We start from the raw sequence: 19,218 nt of genomic DNA, 5'->3' as shown, positions 1-19,218 counted from the left end.
TTCAACTCCCGGTAACCAATGCACATCCGGTGTGAACCATCCTTTTTCTTGACAAAAAGGATCGGCGCTCCCCAAGGTGAGCTACTCGGCCTGATAAATCCTTTCCCCAACAGCTCCTAAAGCTGTGAGGATAACTCCTGCATCTCTGGTGGCGCAAGGCGATAGGGCGCCTTGGCGATAGGCGCCGCTCCCGGAACCAAATCGATGCGAAACTCCACTTGCCTCACGGGAGGCACACCCGGCAACTCCTCGGGGAAAACATCCGGGAACTCACGCACTATCGGCACATCACTAACCGAACCTGGCCCCTCTGCGGCCACCTGTGAATCCATCACATAAGCCACAAACCCGCTACAGCCCTGCTGTAGGCTCCACCTCGCTCTAGCAGCCGAACAAAATGCTGACCCAGAACGGGTACCCTCGCTGTACACCGTAAGTACTCCCCCACTAGGGTCTCGTATCGTCACCAACTGTCGCTCGCAGTCTATAACAGCCCCAAATCGGCTCAACCAATCCATGCCCACTATGACACACACGTCCCCCGTCGCAATCGGGACCAAATCTATCGGGAACTCAACACCGAAGATCTCGAGTACACATCCTCGAATCACATCCGTAGTATACACCGCTCGCTCGTCAGCTATGGAAACTCGTAGAGGTTGACTCAACGCCTCCCGCTGGATACTGATGTGCTGACTAAACGCTAAAGACACAAATGACCGACTCGCACCCGAGTCAAATAACACCAAAGCAGGTACATAACTCACAAGAAAAGTACCTACGCATATCATAATATAAGCACAATATCTCAAACTCAGCATAAATAAATGAAAGAATACATACCAGCCACGACATCGGGCGCTGCGCGGACCTCCTCCGATGTCAACTAGAAGGCTCTCCCGCGAGCCTTTGGTGCCTCGTCCTTCACCGGCCGAACCTCAGTAGCTCGCACGGCAGTAGGGGCAGATCCCTGCGGTGCTACCTGTGCTGTCCCCCGCAGCTGCGGACACTCGGCCTTCCGGTGTCCGGTTTGGTTGCAATGAAAGCAAACCATGAACCCCTTGGGGCAATTCTTGGCTATGTGCCCCTCCTTGCCACATTTGTAGCAAGCACCTGATCGACAAACCCCATCATGTCCCTTGCCGCACTTCCCACAAGTGTGGCCCTTCTGGCCTCCAGATCTCGAATCGGCGGGCTTTGCCCGCTTGGCTGCCGGCTGAGACTGTGCCGGCTGCCGATCCTTCCCCTGAGACTCGGCCTCCTCCCGGGCCTGAGTCTCCAGCTCGATCTCCCTCTTCCGGGTATTTTCCTGGAGCTCAGCAAATGTCCGGTATGACGAGTTCGCCACGAACTCCCTGATATCCCTCCTCAAAATGCTCAAGTACCAACTCATGCGTGCCTGCTCAGACGACACGTGCTCAGGGAAAACAACGCCCTCTCATGGAACATCCATGTGATCACAGTCACTGACTCCATCCCATGCTTGAGGGACAAAAACTCCTGTGCCAACCGTTCCTTCTCCACCGAGGGAACGTACTCATCTCTGAACATGATGGTGAACCTCTCCCAGGTCACCTCCGAAATCTATGCAAGAGTGAAGTTCGCCGTCACAAAATTTCACCAGTCCTTCGCTCCCAAGCGAAGCTGGTTCAGTGCTAACCGAACCCTCAAATGCTTCGGACACGAACAGGTGTAGAAGCATCCCTCGATATCAGAAATCCATCTCATCGCAGCAATCAGATCCTGCGTCCCATCAAACTCTGGTGGCTTCGTGTTGCTGAACTCCCGGAACAACATCGAGTCACCCCCCTGAGGTCTAGCAGCAGCAATAGCTGCAGTAGCTGCAGCAGCCGCAGCCTCAGTAACCGCTGCGTACCGCTCATCAAAGGTCTCAATCAATGTGGTCTTGATAGACCCAAACATCTCCGGAATCTCGGCTCGGATCGCCGCAACCACCTCATCGTGGATCATCTGACGAAGCTCCTCGTCACTCACATCGCTCGTCTCAGGTCTGTGGCGTGTCCCAACCATGATGTCTCTGAAATACAACATAAAATATCAGATACTCGCTCGAGTATACTCGCACTCGATCACTCAACCCTACTTGTTCCCTAGTACCCTAAGGATTCTTACTTGGACTGCGCACTGATCTGGTGTCTTCAGTAGTACGGGCCCTATACTACCGTCCACACCGCAACAGTATTCACCCCAAGTCCTCCTCCTAGGATCCCAGATCACAAGTACTCTACATCTCGCTAGCATAGGTTACCCTTCGGTAGACCTCTCATAAGCTCCTCACTGCTACCTACTCACTCTCAAGCATCACATAGCAACAGAAATCTTCCTAGGCTAAGGCATCACAAATCAGGCCACTCTAGTCCTAATATGAATACCTAGCCTACTCTAGCATGCATAACATATCATAACATATCTCATAACACGTAATGTAAGGGTAATTTGGGAAATCACCGTTTGGGCGCTGGATGATCGTACACACTGCTTCCTTCTGCTTTTATCAAATCCTTTTACTTTTTAGAAAAATTGTTTAGTTTACGAAAAACTTTCTTAAATCCTCAATTTGAGTTCAAATACACCCGAAGGTGCATCCGAATCCCTCAAACCAAGGCTCTGATACCAACTTGTAACAACGTAAATTTCCAAAACAATTTTTCATTTTTAAAACATACTTTTATTCATAAGGTAATATCAAAACATAATGTATCCAATGTTATCATAACAAAACATATCCCAGAATCTCAAGAGATAAACTCCATGAGTGTGTACGGATCATGCAGGCGCCTTCCCGCGATCCTCGCTAGTACCTGAAACACATAACACAACAACTGTAAGCATAAATGCTTAGTGAGTTCCCCAAAATACCACATACGCACATACGCCGCTCAAGGCTATAAGACCTGTTAAGTATTTGAGATATTGAAACTGATTTGACATATTTGGTTATTTAGGGAAGCCTTTTTAGGGTTAATCATTTTATGATTCCCTATGGTGCCTTTACAGTAGAAGTTCTTAATCGAGCTCTTCTAAGGCATTGGTTTTTATATTAGGCATTTATTTTATATTTATGGTAGATATTTATTGTTCCCTATAAATAATCATTAGGTTTACTTTTGGTGTAAGCTTTTTACCAGATTAGGGTTTTTCTCTGTACGTTCATGAGATAATCAATATACAAAAACCCTTTATCAGATTACTTGCATATTATGGTGATTGATTCTTGATTGTTCTTGATATTCCGCATTCGTCATCTCGGGATTTATTCTCAACAAGTGGTATCAGAGCGGGTTCTTGTAGATCTCAGCGATTTTTGCAAGAATCGATCTTGTTTATGGCGATATTGAATCATGAATCTCACCTTGTTCTTCAAGTTTGGTAAGTTTTCTGAAAAGAAAAAGTCTATATCTCGTTTTTTTGTTGAAAATCTTGTTCATATCTGTTTTCTTCAACTCAATATTTCATCTGATTTGTTCTTGAATCGAGTTTTGGAAGAGAGTTAGAAGAAATTTTTGTGTTTGTTTGAATTTTCGTGTTCAGATCTACTTTATCTCTCTAAAATCCATCTCAGATCTATTTTCTCTCACTAAAAACCCTTTCAGATCCGTTTTTCTCTCTCTAGAATTCTTATCAGATCTACTTTCTCTCTCTTTAAGTTCTATCATTTGTTGAAGATCTAATGGATCTTTTATTCTGTAACTCCATTTTAAAACTTGGATTAAAGGTCACTAAACCAATCTATGGTGTAAACAAATCAACTTTGTTTCATGTTCTTGGTGATTCTACGTTGAGGAATGTTACTGAGTTATATAATTCTTTTGTTGATAAGAAAATAAATCATTACTCACGGGTTGATGAACGTGAATTGCAAAAGAATGAGAGAATAGTAGAACAATTTCGTGTTATCTATGAACATTTAGATCGGGAACATAAACAGATGTTGAAGATAAAAAGGGCTGAAAAAGAAAAAGAAGAAGTTCATGTTGCTCTTCAAGTTTCTAAAGAAAAAGTGACTCCAGATGTTCTTGTTGAGGGGGAGTCAAGTGGTTCATGTTTTTCAGAAGAGTTACATTCCGAATCAGGTACTTCAGAAGATGAATCTCAAAGAAATTCATCTGAAATCGTGAAAGTGAAGACATTCTGTTCTATTGGAACTCAAACAGATGATTCTTTATGTTCTGATGATATCTTTGAAGGAATGATTCCTTACAGAACGCCAATTCTTCAAGAAATTCAGATTTACCAAACTCCAAAAGTTTGTGTGTCAAAGTCTTCAAATGTTCAGATTTAGAAAGAAGAAAAAGGTGTTCAGATCCGAACTTTGTTTCTGAAGCCTAGAAATAAGAAAAGGAGGAAGAAGAGAAAGAACAAGAGTAAAATGAAGAAAGTTTGGATGCCCAAAGTACAAGTGCCCAATGCTTGTGGAAAAGTTCAGAAAGCTGAAGTCAAGAAAGTTCAAAGAAAGTTCTATTCACATTTTTCTTCAGATGAATATAGTAAAAGTTAGAGAAAAGAAAAAAGAGTATTTGGTTGGTTCAATGAAGTTTTTGGAAATTTTTGTTTTCCAACTAAAAAGAGGGTATTATTTTCATAAAATGAAAGATTTTCTTCAAATAAGTGGGTATGCAAGAAACCAACTTCAAAGTTGAACCTTAAATGGGTACCAAAAGTCCCATAAAAGTTTTGTCCTTTATTTATAAAAAAAAACAAAAAAAAGGGACAAAATCTTGGTGAAATCTGGTGAATATTGGGTCAAAGATATGAAATCTTGTTGAAGAAATCAAATTTATTGTTTTTTTTTTGTATTGGAAATGACAAAGGTTGAAAAAGTTGACAAAGATGGGGTGAATAGTGATTTTCCTGCAGAAAGAAGGCTGAAATCTAACACTCATCTGCTAAAAGGATACAAAGTCAGTCTATTGTTACAAGAGGGTCAGATTCGCAATCTCTTAAAATTGGAGTAAGTTTCGCTTCTTGATCGTCGATCCTGTTCTTTGAAGCGAAGGTCACAGAACTGAACCTCACAATTAAAGAACCGAACTCTCGATTAACAACCGAACCCACAAGAACCGAACCCGAAACTACTGTTCACAGCCGAACGTTCGGCTGATTTTGCTTTCGGTTGTGTAATCAAGGGAACGAACCTGCAATTGAAATTGAAGCGAACGTGCTTTCGGTCCTTGATTAATTTTCGGTCCTTGATCAATTGATTTGGAGCGAGAGGTCATCAGAATTTCTTTACTGTTCTTGGCTCGCTACTAAACACAATCTCACTCGATTTTGAAACTGCATAAACGAAGGCTCACAATTTGTAAGTGAAATCAATTAGTTCGCTATTTAGCACTCCCAATTGGCGACGAAGGTCTCGGAATCGCATTCATGAGCACGATTCGCAATCAGAGGATTAACAGGTTATGAAATTGAGTCGCATTCACAGTCGACATTGATGTTGAAATCGTTTTGGAGTTTGGAGTCGATCGAAGTTATAAAATCTGAAATCAGATGTTAAAAACAAAAATTTCATTCTGACTTGATCGAACATAAGGATTCGTTTCTTGAAATCGGAATTGCTTTCAAACACAATCTGTTACAAAGGAAATGGGATTCAAAATCATTCACTTCGGGAATTCTATTCGCTCTCAGTGTTCGTAAGTGGGTACTCGATTACATCATCATCTGAAATCGGGATTACAAGAAATCATGATCGGAGGAGTTCGTTCCGATTTGCTTGCAATATGAACGAAATTGGCACAGATTCTACTTTCACTATTTTAATTTTGACTTTTAAGAGTCAAAAGCGTGTTTTTTTTCGTTGGTATGAAGAAGATGACTCTATGTTTCAAAAATCTAGTCCCCGAAAGTTATCAAACTTTACAGTTTCCACCCTCCTTGGAAGATACCACTTATTTCAGCGCTACATTGAAGAAAATGAGTTTTATTTTCAATATTTTCCCCCCTGACTTTCAGAACTTCACAGAATTTACCCAAGATTCTTAATTCTTTCAATATTTTTGGGATTTTACCACTTTTACCCATTCTTTCCAAAAGATTTTCACTTCTTATCCTTTTTCTTTGGTCTTATTCTTTTTAAACCCTTCTAAATAATTGCTTCTTTTCTATTCTTTTGTCTAGATTTAAAATCGAAAAATACAAAATTATTTTTTGTTATTTTTCCGGTTTTAATTTTTTGAAGATTGGGTTTATTCAAAAAGGATTTATTTCATCATATCTGACAAGTTTTGAAGATTGTTGGTGATTCTTCTTAACTTTCCGGATTCTCTCCATGGTATTTGTTGAAGATTCTAGGGGGAGTGATGATTATTCAAGAAGGAGTTCGTATTTGGAAGATTATTTCTATTTCTCTCGCTTTGAAGACCCCATGTACTGATGAGTCTCACAATTTAGGGGGAGAAATGCCAAGAAGATCGGAAATCGTGATCTTCATCAGTTTCAACATCTAGGGGGAGATTGTTGAGTATTTGAGATATTGAAACTGATTTGGCATATTTGGTTATTTAGGGAAGCCTTTTTAGGGTTAATCATTTTATGATTCCCTACGGTGCCTTTACAGTAGAAGTTCTTAATCGAGCTCTTCTAAGGCATTGGTTTTTATATTAGGCATTTATTTTATATTTATGGTAGATATTTATTGTTCCCTATAAATAATCATTAGGTTTACTTTTGGTGTAAGCTTTTTACCAGATTAGGGTTTTTCTCTGTACGTTCATGAGATAATCAATATACAAAAACCCTTTATCAGATTACTTGCATATTATGGTGATTGATTCTTGATTGTTCTTGATATTCCGCATTCGTCATCTCGGGATTTATTCTCAACAAGACCTTCCGGTCATTGTGTCTCAGAGGACTTCCGTCCCACAACCCTGGTAGACCTTCCGGTCCTACCCGTAATGACCTTCCGGTCCATATCATCATGACCTTCCGGTCCACATCATAATGACCTTCCGGTCCTTCTCATTCATAACATACATAACACATACATATCATATAACAGCATACATCACATACATCTCATAGCATATAAGACCTTCCGGTTACACATAGGTACCATCCCAGGTACAGTATAGTGAGAAGACTCACCTCGTATGATGTCTAGTAACTCACGTGCTCGATATCCCTGAATCTCGAAACAACGACCTAGCCCCGCCTAATCACATAAAGTAATTATTTCAAATCATTAACGGCTCTCAAGGCTAGACTAATCCCTTCCTATGTCCTCTCAGAAGGCTAAAAGACCATTTTGCCCCTCAATGGTCCCAAAAGTCCAATTGTTTGACCAAACCCTAAAAGTCAACGAAAGTCAACTGAAGGGTGGTACGCGGCGCGTACCACATCTGTACGCGGGGCGTACTCCGCGATCATCCAGAGTCGGGGAACTCGACCCCCTACGCGGCGCATACTGGGATTACGCCCAACGTAAGTCCCAGATTCATCCTTTCTTCATTTTTGGTCTGAATAGGTTAAGTCATGGGCACATATCACAGATCTAGGCTCTCTACTGCCTCCTAAGTCATAAAGTCGAAACCTTTAAGCCTTGAATGGCTATAAAGGTCACCAACCACTTCAAACATATAACATCTTTCCCCATTAAGCCCTAATCTCATGCATGTCTTAATCTTAACGTCCAAGATTGGATTTTTATGAACCCACAACGCATATTACACCGAAATAAGGCAGATCTAAGCTTATGGAGGCCATTTGCTCATAAAGTCTCCATCTTGGGACCAAAAACCCTAAAAGTTGGTCCATCAAGCACAAAACAAAAATGATAAGGAAAGATTCGAGCTTTTTACCTCCAAGTGAAGCTCCACTCTCTGTAGAACTCAGATCCAAGCTTGTACTCCAACTTCTAGCCTCCACAAGAACTTCCTCTTCTTCTTCACTACCACACCAAGACACTTTCTAGCTCAAAAACACACACACAGGCCTAGAACGATGGTATTGCTCTCTCAGGGTTTCTTTCTCTGTGAAATGGTGGCTGAGGATAAGACCATATCATTCCTTTTATAGTCCTCAAGTCTCATTAGGGTTTTGCATCTGGGCCGGTTATGCCCGGCGTAACCTTGGTACGCCCAGCGTACCTAATCGAGTCCGCGTCCAACTTAAGCGCATGAGTACGCGCAACGTACTCTTCAGTACGCCCAGCGTACTCATTCGCCATAACTTTCTTTTAAGGGCTATACTTGACAACTTGGAAAATAAGAAGGGTTTAAGAGATGCACCTGAATTTCAGGATGTTACATGGTGTACGGGACAAACACAGAGTAAATTCTGGAATCATCTCCCTGATGAAAGCCAGGAAATGTTTGTCCAAGGGATGTGCATCGTACTTGGCATTCGTAATCGATGCAAAGAAGGAGAAAAAGGAGGTGTAGAGTATACCAGTCGTGTGTGATTATCCGGAGGTCTTTCTCTAAGATCTTCCTGGATTACCGCCTTATAGACAAGTGGAGTTCAGAATAGACTTGTTACCAGGAACAACACCGATAGCAAAGGCACCGTACCGATTAGCACCGACGGAGATGAAGGAGCTCATGACGCAACTTCAGGAGTTGTTGGACAACGGTTTCATTCGACCTAGTTCATCACCCTGGGGAGCTCCAGTGCTATTCGTGAAGAAGAAAGACGGAAGCATGAGAATGTGTATAGACTACCGAGAGCTGAACAAGGCAACGGTGAAGAACAAGTATCCATTGCCAAGGATTGATGACCTATTCGATCAGCTGCAAGGTTCGAGCTATTTCTCAAAGATCGATCTCAGGTCAGGATATCATCAGCTAAAGGTAAGAGAGCATGATATTGAGAAGACTGCATTCAGAACAAGATATGGACACTACGAATTATTGGTTATGTCATTTGGACTAACCAGTGCTCCAACATCGTTCATGGATTTCATGAACAGGGTTTGTAAACCATTCCTCGATAAAGCCGTGATAGTGTTCATAGATGACATTCTCATCTACTCGAAAAGCCAGGAGGAGCATGACTAGCATCTACGAGAAGTGTTGGAAGTCTTGAAGAAGTAGAAACTGTATGCAAAGTTCTCCAAGTGTGATTTTTGGATCCGAGAAGTCCAATTCTTGGGTCATGTGGTTAACCAGGAAGGGATAATGGTTGACCCAGCAAAAATCAAAGCGGTGACGAAGTGGGAACGATCAAAAAGTCCCACGGAGATTCGAAGCTTCCTAGGACTAGCCGGATATTACCGACGATTTATCCAAGGCTTTTCTTCGATAGCTGCTCCATTAACAGCTTTGACCCACAAAGGAGCTACTTATACATGGAGCGAGAAGCACGAAGAAGCATTCGAGAAGCTAAAGAAGAAATTATGTGAAGCACCGATCCTTTCTCTACCCGATGGAGTTGAAGACTTCGCGGTATATAGCGATGCGTCGGGAGTCGGGTTGGGATGTGTTCTGACCCAAAGAGAAAAGGTGATAGCATATGCCTCTCGAAAATTGAAAGAGCACGAAAAGAACTACCCTACTCATGATCTGGAGTTGGCAGCGGTGGTATTCGCCTTAAAGATATGGAGGCATTACCTCTATGACACAAAGTGCAAGCTTTTCACTGATCATAAGAGTCTCCAGTATCTCTTTAATCAGAAGGAATTGAACATAAGACAAAGACGTTGGCTAGAGTTACTCAAGGACTACGACTGTGAGATACTTTACCACCCAGGTAAAGCAAACGTTGTCGCTGATGCTCTCAGTCGAAAAGTCAACCTTGAAAGGAAAAGGCCAAGAGCGTTGAGAATTGAAGTCGTCTCGACGATTGTGGAAAGTATCAAGAAAGCTCAAGAAGAAGCTACAGAAAAGGATGACCGAAAAGAAGAACGTTTGGGAAAAACGTTGGTATTCGGTACAAACCGTCAAGGACTGAAGGTATTCCAATATCGGATTTGGGTACCTAAGACAGGAGGAGTAAGAGAACTTCTGATGGAAGAAGCTCACAAGACCATGTACTCGATTCATCCCGGTAGCACAAAAATGTATAGGGACCTAAAACCCTACTACTGGTGGCCGACGATGAAGCTCGATGTTGCAAAGTATGTGGCCGAGTGTGTAACTTGTGCAAGAGTCAAGGCACAACATCAGAAACCAGACGGGAGTTTGGAACCCTTACCTGTACCCATGGGTAAATGGGAAGACATCACCATGGATTTTGTTACTAAACTTCCCAGGACGAAGAACAGACACGACATGATTTGGGTGGTCGTGGATCGTTTCACTAAGAGTGTACACTTCATAGCAGCCAACGAAAGGTGGTCTATGGATAAGCTCGCAAATGCTTACGTGAAGGAGATAGTAAGACTTCATGGTGTTCCTCTAACGATTGTATCCGATCGTGATAGTCGTTTCACGTCGAGGTTTTGGAGGAGTCTACAAGAGGAATTGGGTACGAAGTTGTGTTTGAGTACAACTTATCATCCGCAGACCGATGGTCAGAGTGAAAGAAAGATTCAGACACTGGAAGATATGCTGAGAGCATGTACCCTCGAGTTCCAAGGTAATTGGGATGAGCACTTACCTCTAGTAGAATTTTCCTACAACAACAGTTTCCACTCGAGCATCAAGATGGCACCCTATCAAGCTTTGTATGAACAGAAGTGTCGTACGCCGTCTTGTTGGCTTGAGGCTGGAGAAAAGCAGTTTATGGGCCCTGAGATAGTCCATGAGACTGCTGAGAAGTTGAAGGTGATCAGGGAAAGGATGTTAGCAGCTCAAGATCGTCAGAAGAGCTATGCTGACAAGAAAAGACGACCGATGACCTTCGAAGTTGGGGATTCAGTTTTGCTTAAAGTCTCACCATGGAAGGGACTTATAAGATTCGGGAAACGAGGAAAGCTAAGTCCAAGGTTTATTGGACCGTTCAAAGTTCTTTAGAAGATTGGGGACCAAGCCTACAAACTCGAATTACCCGAAGAACTAGATGATATTCATAACACCTTCCATGTGTGTTATTTGAGGAAGTTCACGGGAAAAGTTCCCGACATAATCTCGATCTCAGAGTTAAGAATGGATGAGAATAAGAGGCTAATCGAAGAGCCCGAGGCAATCGTTGACCGTAAGACTAAGAAGTTACGACGCAAGATGGTCGACTTAGTGCTAGTCCGATGGAAACATTCGAATAGGCCGAATCTCACTTGGGAAACCGAAAGTGACATGATGAGTCGCTACACGCATCTGTTTGCTGATGCATGATTCCGGGACGGAATCATCCTAAGGGGGAGAGAATTGTAACGCCCGTGTTTTGGAGCTAAGCATTTTAGACGATGTAATAGTCTAGGTCAACTATTGTAACTCGTTTTGAAGTAATAAAAATGAATCATTTGAATACTATGTGAATTATGTGTATTTGTGTGCTTATAACTTATTTATAAATGTATAATAAATAAAGAACAAAAATAAGCGTCAAAATTAAAGTGTGATATAAGCCCAATATCTTTACATAAAATTGTAGTGGTCGAAACAAGGATTTCGGGGATATAAAGAACGCCGAAATCCGAGTTATAACGAAGAAGTTATGACCCGTCGAAGTTTCTCGACGGAACCGACACGATACCGGGAAGCGTAAATAGTGAATTTACGATAGAGAGAGTTTTAGCCTTAGCGATCTAAACGAAAGTCATAGAATACATTAAACCGAGAGCGTCCATAAAAAGAACGCCCAAATCTGACTTCGTATGAGGAAGTTATGATTTTTCGAAGTTTCGACTTAGCAGTGTACAGCGCGAAGTTCGAATATTAGATCGAGCGGTTTTAGCCGACACAACCTAAACGAGAATCGAAGATCTCGTTAATAGTAGCATAACGATTAAAAGACAGACGAAAACAGACGTCGGATGAAGAAGTTATGAGATTTTAACGGACCAATCCTGTCCCGGCCTGTTAATAATTTAACTTTTAAAATAAAGTCAAAAGTAGCCAACGGAGTCTAAACGAAAGTTGTAGAGCACGTTCCCAACTACGCGTGGATATAAAGAACGTCGAAAACGGAGCTCGTATGCGAAAGTTATGATTTTTGAGAAGTTAAGTGTGCAATTTGCGAAACTGTGATGACGTGGCACGATCCTAGCCTTCCCTTGCTCCCCACGGCCTCGCACCAGATAAAGACACGTCGCCTTCGCTCTACGCCCGGCGTCCGAGGCCGGGTATGCTCAGCGTACCTCGGTTCTTATCCATCCGAGTCCGAAGTGCGAGACAGCTGGGTCCACCTGGCAGCCCTATCCGAAGCTACGCGCCGCGTAGCTGCTGAACGCCCAGCGTTCGTCCGAAGCCAGCAGCCTATAAATAGCTGCGAGATTTCTCGGATTTTTCACACCATTCTCCTTCTCTCTCTAAACTACTTTCTATCTCTAAGGGTTTTAACCCCCTAAACCCTAGGAAACCTCCCTAGCACCCGAAGAAAGCCCCGAGGCTCCCGGAGTCCCGAGAAAAAGGGTCTTTCGGTTCGGAAACGCTGCTCCAAGCGAAGCCCTGTTTTCTTTAAAATCCGCTGTAAGTGAGCTACGTCTATGAAATTTTTAATATAGCTTTTAAATAATTATAGTAATGTTATTAGGTCCTTAAAATAATTATTTGGGCTATTATTATTATGAGTTATATAGAGTGTTGTTTAACGCTTATATAATAATAATAATAGCTAGACTATTAATTAGTCGTGGTTAACGTTAGACTAAACCCTAGTGGTATTGATACTAGGTTTTGTCGAGGAAAAATTATTTTGAGATAACGAAGCGCTATTCAAGTGCAGAGTCACCACCTTTCAGGTGAGTGCATAGTCACTTTCATCTTACACATAGATATGAAGTATTTTAATATAAATTACGTGCTATGCGTGCATATTGTCTGAATACTTGCTGTCTATGTTGCATGAAAGATTTTTATACATGTTTTAAATGATTTAAACTGTATATGTATTTTATATCTACAAAAATGTTGGGGTAAAACATGGGTAGATGTAATAGACGATGTGTGATAATATGATGAGAGGCCTCGATGTTGTTGTTGTTGATTCTGTCATCTAGCGGAGTATGGATGACGACCACGGACTCTTCTAGACAGTCCAGTGGAACGGTAGCAGGCTCGCAACCTGTAGGTGTTTGTGAACGATGTGTTCACTGGTGTACTTCATCCCCCTCATGGTTGCCTTTAGGACATTTATTGTTGAGGAACCCCCTTAGCAGTAGTGTCCATCCCGATGATGATCCTTAGGCTAGGTCCCTTATGATAGGTGTTTAGGGACGTAAAGTGAGGATAACGGGAACGGGTAATCGGGTTATTGTTGATTGATGAAATTAATAAACTTATTTATTGTGGGTTGAAAACCCTATGTGCTCACCAGGCTCCCAAGCCTGACCCACTCAGTTTCATGTATTACAGGTAGTGGCGCTCGAGCATAGATGTGATGTTTTGGATGCGGGGTTACGAATATAGGCCTGTAGATATGAAATAATGTAGTAAGGCTTATATTGTACTGTTTATGCTTTTGATTTGTATCGAACATGACATCCCGATGTTTTTAATGAAATACATTTCTACGGAAATGCTTTGATAAATCTTTATCATATTTTATTTTGGGAACAAATTCCGCAACACATTTATTTAAAATGTTACTCCGATTTTTAAACAAAGCATAAACAAAATCGGTCTTTTCTGGCCGTGAAAATGGGGATGTCACACAAATCCAAATTAATTGAATCTGACCAGGATATGTTCTACAATCACAATTCAATTATTTCAGTCTTGTATGATTAAATTAAAAATTCCTCTCAAATCAGCATAAATAGTTCAAAAAAACTCAAAATTCACTCTATAAACATCCAATAAGGCTGAAAATCGACAAAATTAAAACCTACCAGAGACGAAAAGCAGATGGTATGTTAGTTTGATGAAAGAAAATCGAGTCCAGGGGATCCTGTTGATTCCGAAGAAAGAATATCCATAACACATACTCTATCTCTGATTCATTTACAATTGACACATCCAACATAAGCATTTTCTCCATTGTTAACGATATCCATGAAATCAACACAAAAAGTAAATACCTTGTTTTGATTAATGAAATCGACGATAACAACAAGCCTTCAAGCTAGGGTTGTCGGCAGCGAAGTCTCGATTTAGGACAAAGGAATAAAATATCACCTGGAATCGAAGAAATTGGCTACTTTGACGAAGTAGTCGGCACTATCGACGGCGATGGAAGAGGTGGCGTCGCTGTAGGGGTTGTCGGCAGCGAAGTCGACGGTGAAGGGAGGCAGCTCAGAAAGGGAGTGACAGGGAGAAACGGAGGCTGGTCTCATGAGGAGGACTACGATTTTCTTGACAGAGGCAAAGACAGTAAGGGATTTAGGATTGATGAGCGATGAAGGGTTTAAGGGGGATGACTTACACTCGGTGATGGGAAGTGATGAAATCGATAATCTGAGTTTGTGAAGATATTGAAGACGATGGAGACGGTGGTGCATTTCAAGCTAAACGTAGATTGGGATTTATATAGAAACTGTTCCATATTTTTGGGGATTTTCCATATCTAATAAAATTTATTTTTGTTTTATAAAAATGATTATATATAAAAGTACAAATTTACCATTTTGAAATGATTGGCCCACAATCATTCCTACATCCATACAATACTTAGTTAGAATACTTGAACCTCTCTCTCTCTCTCTCTCTCTCTATATATATATATATATATATATATATATATATATATATATATATATATATATATATATATATATATACTAAAAGGGAAGAGGCTTACGAATAGTAACGGGCTCAGCCGGTTACCATTGATCGCCTGTTCCCTCTTTTCCAGTTGCTCATCGGCTTCTACTTTAACTCGTTGTTTCTAGATTGTACTTTTATGAACACATGTTTTGTTCTGGTGCAAATTTGCTTATTCATCTCTCCTGTTTCTTTCACTTTCATTGTCTTTCGTTCCTCGATTCTCTCCAGGTTTTTGCTTCTTCTTTTGTGTTTTTCTTCTTTTCGTTTTTTAATGTTGTTCTATGTCTGTGATTTAGGGTTTTCTAAAAGTCTTATGTGTCACATTCTACTTTTGTTGATGTTGTTTGATATTGATGTATGTGAATAATAATCGTCTTTGTGAATATTATGCTTTGTTCTTTTTGATTTTGTGATTGGTGTTGCCCTGTCAGTATGGTGTGCCGTTATGCCTAGGCGTGCGAAGCGGAAGGTCGGTGATTCTGCCTCGTCTTCTTCTGTATATGTGACCCCTCTATCAACAAAGTCTCGGCGTCGTCAAATGGTATCAGACCAATCATGCAAAAAAAAAAAAAAAACCACAACCACGCAAATAAAATAAAAAAACACAACGACCATCATCATAGAAAAAAGATAGGGACCTAATGTGTGACTTTTTGTAAACAGTAAGGACCTATCGTCTACTTTGTCTTGAAACTAATTATAGCAAGTGTACTTTAAATATCAAAACTTTTAAAGAGGTACTTTTTTCTTTTTTAAACGGTTAACTCGTACTTATTGAATTAAAATGATAAATTGTAAATTTGACAGTTTTTTTGGCCAGCTAGTGGCCAGTTGTTTCCTTAGTTATTTCAATATCGAATGTTAAAGAATTGGTTTTAGTTTTATATTATTAAAGAAAATTGGAAAAAAAAATCAAATTATTAGTAGTATATCTAATTAAAAGGTCACACATCGAAAGAGACACTCATAGAAATCATTACAATTTAAAAATCACTTTTTATTAATATCTTAATATTTTATGAGGCCTAGCTTTGATTAAAAAATTAAACTAAGCTTTAAATTCCATTTTTAAAATAATAATAATAATATTATGTGATTGAACGTTGAACATCTTAAATCTGTTCACTTTTTATTTATTTGAAAGAGAGAAAACTACTTTCCATTTTTGTTTTTACGTATGATCATGAGCAACTAGCAAGCTTTCAAGTTGTAACGATGGCTTCCCTGCGTCACACCCTTTGAACGTCAGCATGTCCATTATTATATCACATCACTCGCTATTCCCGACTGCTTTGACCAAACGAGATTAAAGAAACCAAGCACCGATCTTTTCGCACAATTATTAAACTTGTTACACTGACTATCAGAAAAAACTATCTTACTCGATTCTTCTACAATATCATCTCCATTTTTTCTGTTTCTGTTCTCGTGATTGAGGAAGCTTCGCCATTTAAGGTGCTATTTATGTTTCTGTTCTTGTATTCTGGTTTATTACATAATCTAGGGTTTATAATTTGTATTTGCCTCTGTTTCGTTTTGATATTGCACTAGATGCAAAATTGATACGTTTTTTGTTAGTAATTAGTTACAAAGTTCATAGGGGTACGCAATTTATGCTCAGAGTAGTGTCAATTAAAATGATTGAGATTCAAATGGAACAGAGGAAGACTAGGAATTTGATTAGTAATTAGTTAATAGATTCTTTGTGTTCGAGCAGTTAATTCCCATTATTTAGCTATTCTTCAATGCATTTGTGGCTAAATTTGAGTAGTTATTATGAAACATCTTATAGAATTTCTTGGCAATATTGCAGGATTAGTAAGTTATTTGTGTGCTTATAATAGATATGAGTCATGGATATCAACATATACTGGGAATTCAGAGATTAGCATGCTTTGGGGGAGTGGTGTTTGCTGTTGTTATAATGTTTCAGTATTTTGAATTTCCATATGGTGATGTTATATCATCTTTGTTTTCTGCTACCAAGATTCACATAACCAACACTGGAAGCTACCCACGTGATAATTCATCTCTTCTTCCCCAAATATCAGGGGACATGAACATGACAGGGGCTTCTGATGTTCTTGTGAAGGGTATTATGAATACATACAAGGGACATGATGAAGGCATCATAAAGCATAATAGATCAGAAACAAAAAAGGAATTGGATGATTCTACAGATTTGAACAGAAATGCTACTAGTTTAAGTGTCCAATTAGCCAATGTTTCCTCTGTGATAGAAGTCCCTCGAAAGAAGCAAAAGAAGAAAGTTGTGGTGATTTCTGAGATGCATGATATTTTAGTCCACAATCGTGCTTCTTCTCATTCCATGGTATATATGATGAATTCTAAACTCGGTATGTTGATTTTGGTTGTTTTAACACAATTCTGATTATGTTTATATAGAAACCACATTGGTCTTCAAGAGCTGATCAAGAATTACTTGAAGCAAAAGTGCAAATTGAGAATGCTCAATTCAATGAAGAAAATCATGACCTTTATCCTTTGGTATTCCGTAATATTTCAATTTTTACGAGGTATAAGTACACCTTAAATTTAGTCATCATAAGATTTAAAACTTGGATTTGTTTTCATTCTTGATCCTTGGTTTATTTCAATTTCTATGTTACGATATGCAGGAGCTATGAGTTAATGGAAAAGACTCTAAAGGTTTATATTTACAAGGAAGGAGAGAAGCCAATATTCAACAACCCAGAGGCGGTTATGAAGGGAATATATGCATCCGAGGGATGGTTTATGATGCAAATGAAAAAAAGCAAAAGATTTGTTACAAGGAAACCGAAAGAAGCTCATTTGTTCTACATTCCTTATAGCTCAAAAATGTTGAAAGCAACTATATCTCCCTACTCTTATGATCGTCAGAGTGTTGTACCTTACTTGAAAAACTACATTGACATGATCTCAGGGCGATACACTTTCTGGAATAGAACCGGTGGGGCCGACCATTTTTTTGCTGCGTGTCACGACTGGGTAAGCCATATATATATATATATATATATATATATATATATATATATATATATATATATATATATATATTCTTATGCTCAATCAAATACAGTTTAGGTATTTGATTGTTTCTTTCTTTCTTCTCTTGTTTTAGAGTGTAGAAATGTGTTCGTCAAATCTTGTTTTAGAGTGTAGAAATGTGTAATTTTTATACGGTTTTGGAGTTCTGCACCTGTATTCTTGTGTTCTTATTTTTCTATATTTTTCATTGGGTGGGTTGTTGGGGATCTTTGAGGCCACTTTCCGAATATTTTCGAATAACGATGTTTTTGAGAACCAAGCACAATGGCCAATTCCTATATTAGAAAAATTATTTTTGTACAAAAAAAAAAAAAGCTGAAACATTTATTTTTGCAAACTTTTGTTTCGAATTTATGAATTTGTCAATTGTTTAGTTACAATGACTGATTTGGATACACAAAATCTCTCTACTTTGTAATTTGACTTTCTAGTTTCTACTTTACTTCAGTTTTCAAGGGCCCAGAGGAAACAAGCCAAATCATGGGTACTTGCATAAGAGCCATCTGCAACACAGACATTGAAAAATCCGGATTCGAATTGGGAAAAGACGTTTCTCTCCCTGAAACAAATGTCCGTGATCCTCAAAATCCATTACATCAACTTGGAGGTAAACCCCCTTCCAAACGCTCAGTTTTTGCATTCTTTGCTGGAAAAATGCACGGGTCCCTTCGTCCAATTCTATTACAACATTGGGAAAACAAAGATCCTGACATGAAAATCTTTAGAAAGCTTCCAAAAGTCAAAGATGACAAAAACTATGTTGATTATATGAAGAGTAGCAGGTTTTGTATATGTGCCAAAGGTTCTGAAGTCAATAGTCCTAGAGTTGTGGAGGCTATTTTCTATGAGTGTGTTCCCGTGATTATTTCTGACAATTTCGTGCCTCCTTTTTTCGAGTTTTTGGATTGGGAATCATTTGCAATTTTCATTCAAGAGAAAGATATCCCGAATCTGAAAATTATTCTTCTTTCCATCACAAATAAGAGGTATTTACAAATGTATCAGAGGGTAAAACAGGTACAGCAGCATTTTCTTTGGCATGTGAAGCCTGTTAGGTATGACATCTTTCATATGATATTACATTCAATATGGTATAATAGAGTTCTTAGAGTAAACTCAATGTGAATTACTAGGTTGTTTGTTGATATATATGTCATCTTCCATTGATAAATAGGTTAACTTATACTAATGTTTTTACAATTTTCTTGATTTACTTTGTTTGTAAAGAATAAATCAAGTTTACATTGTTTTAGAAGATGAAATTGTTCTAAAAACTTTACTTTGAAAGGTAAGAGTAAAGTTGGAGCATACCCTAGCAACCAAATGGATCAAAAGGACCAAGCCCACAACACTCCGAAACACTCCGAGTTTTATGAATTTATTAGGAATAATTAGTTTT

At 39.5% G+C, this 19,218-nt stretch overlaps 1 protein-coding gene across 3 annotated transcripts; it reads left to right on the top strand.

Annotated features, from left to right (window-relative positions):
* The first annotated feature begins 15,903 nt into the window (after window positions 1-15,903).
* LOC145150007 (putative glycosyltransferase At5g03795) lies at window positions 15,904-18,998 on the top strand. 3 transcript variants are annotated; one of them, XM_079075249.1, is made up of 5 exons: window positions 15,904-16,223; window positions 16,613-17,100; window positions 17,175-17,305; window positions 17,408-17,759; window positions 18,276-18,998. In XM_079075249.1, the coding sequence occupies exons 2-5, from the start codon at window positions 16,615-16,617 to the stop codon at window positions 18,942-18,944; spliced, it is 1,638 nt and encodes a 545-aa protein (XP_078931375.1). In that variant the 5' UTR covers window positions 15,904-16,223; window positions 16,613-16,614; the 3' UTR covers window positions 18,945-18,998. The 3 variants fall into 3 exon arrangements, with proteins under 3 accessions (XP_078931375.1, XP_078931374.1, XP_078931376.1); XM_079075248.1 differs by having other exon boundaries at window positions 15,905-16,223; window positions 16,582-17,100; XM_079075250.1 differs by having other exon boundaries at window positions 15,906-16,223; window positions 16,820-17,100.
* Window positions 18,999-19,218: the final 220 nt, after the last annotated feature.

Source organism: Lactuca virosa, chromosome 1, assembly GCF_052849685.1.
Source record: "Lactuca virosa cultivar CGN04683 chromosome 1, Lactuca_virosa_CGN04683_v6, whole genome shotgun sequence".
In the NCBI taxonomy this organism is placed as follows: domain Eukaryota; kingdom Viridiplantae; phylum Streptophyta; class Magnoliopsida; order Asterales; family Asteraceae; genus Lactuca; species Lactuca virosa.
Note: the sequence above shows the minus strand (reverse complement) of the source record. Positions and strands in the feature narration are given on the sequence as shown.

What these genes read in the sequence shown, in the direction of transcription:
- LOC145150007 (XM_079075249.1), top strand. Translation starts at nt 16,615, where the DNA reads ATGAGTCATGGATATCAACATATACTGGGAATTCAGAGATTAGCATGC. An exon ending in GTGCTTCTTCTCATTCCATG is followed by an intron (nt 17,101 to 17,174) that starts GTATATATGATG and finishes ATGTTTATATAG; the next exon opens with AAACCACATTGGTCTTCAAG. An exon ending in AATATTTCAATTTTTACGAG is followed by an intron (nt 17,306 to 17,407) that starts GTATAAGTACAC and finishes TACGATATGCAG; the next exon opens with GAGCTATGAGTTAATGGAAA.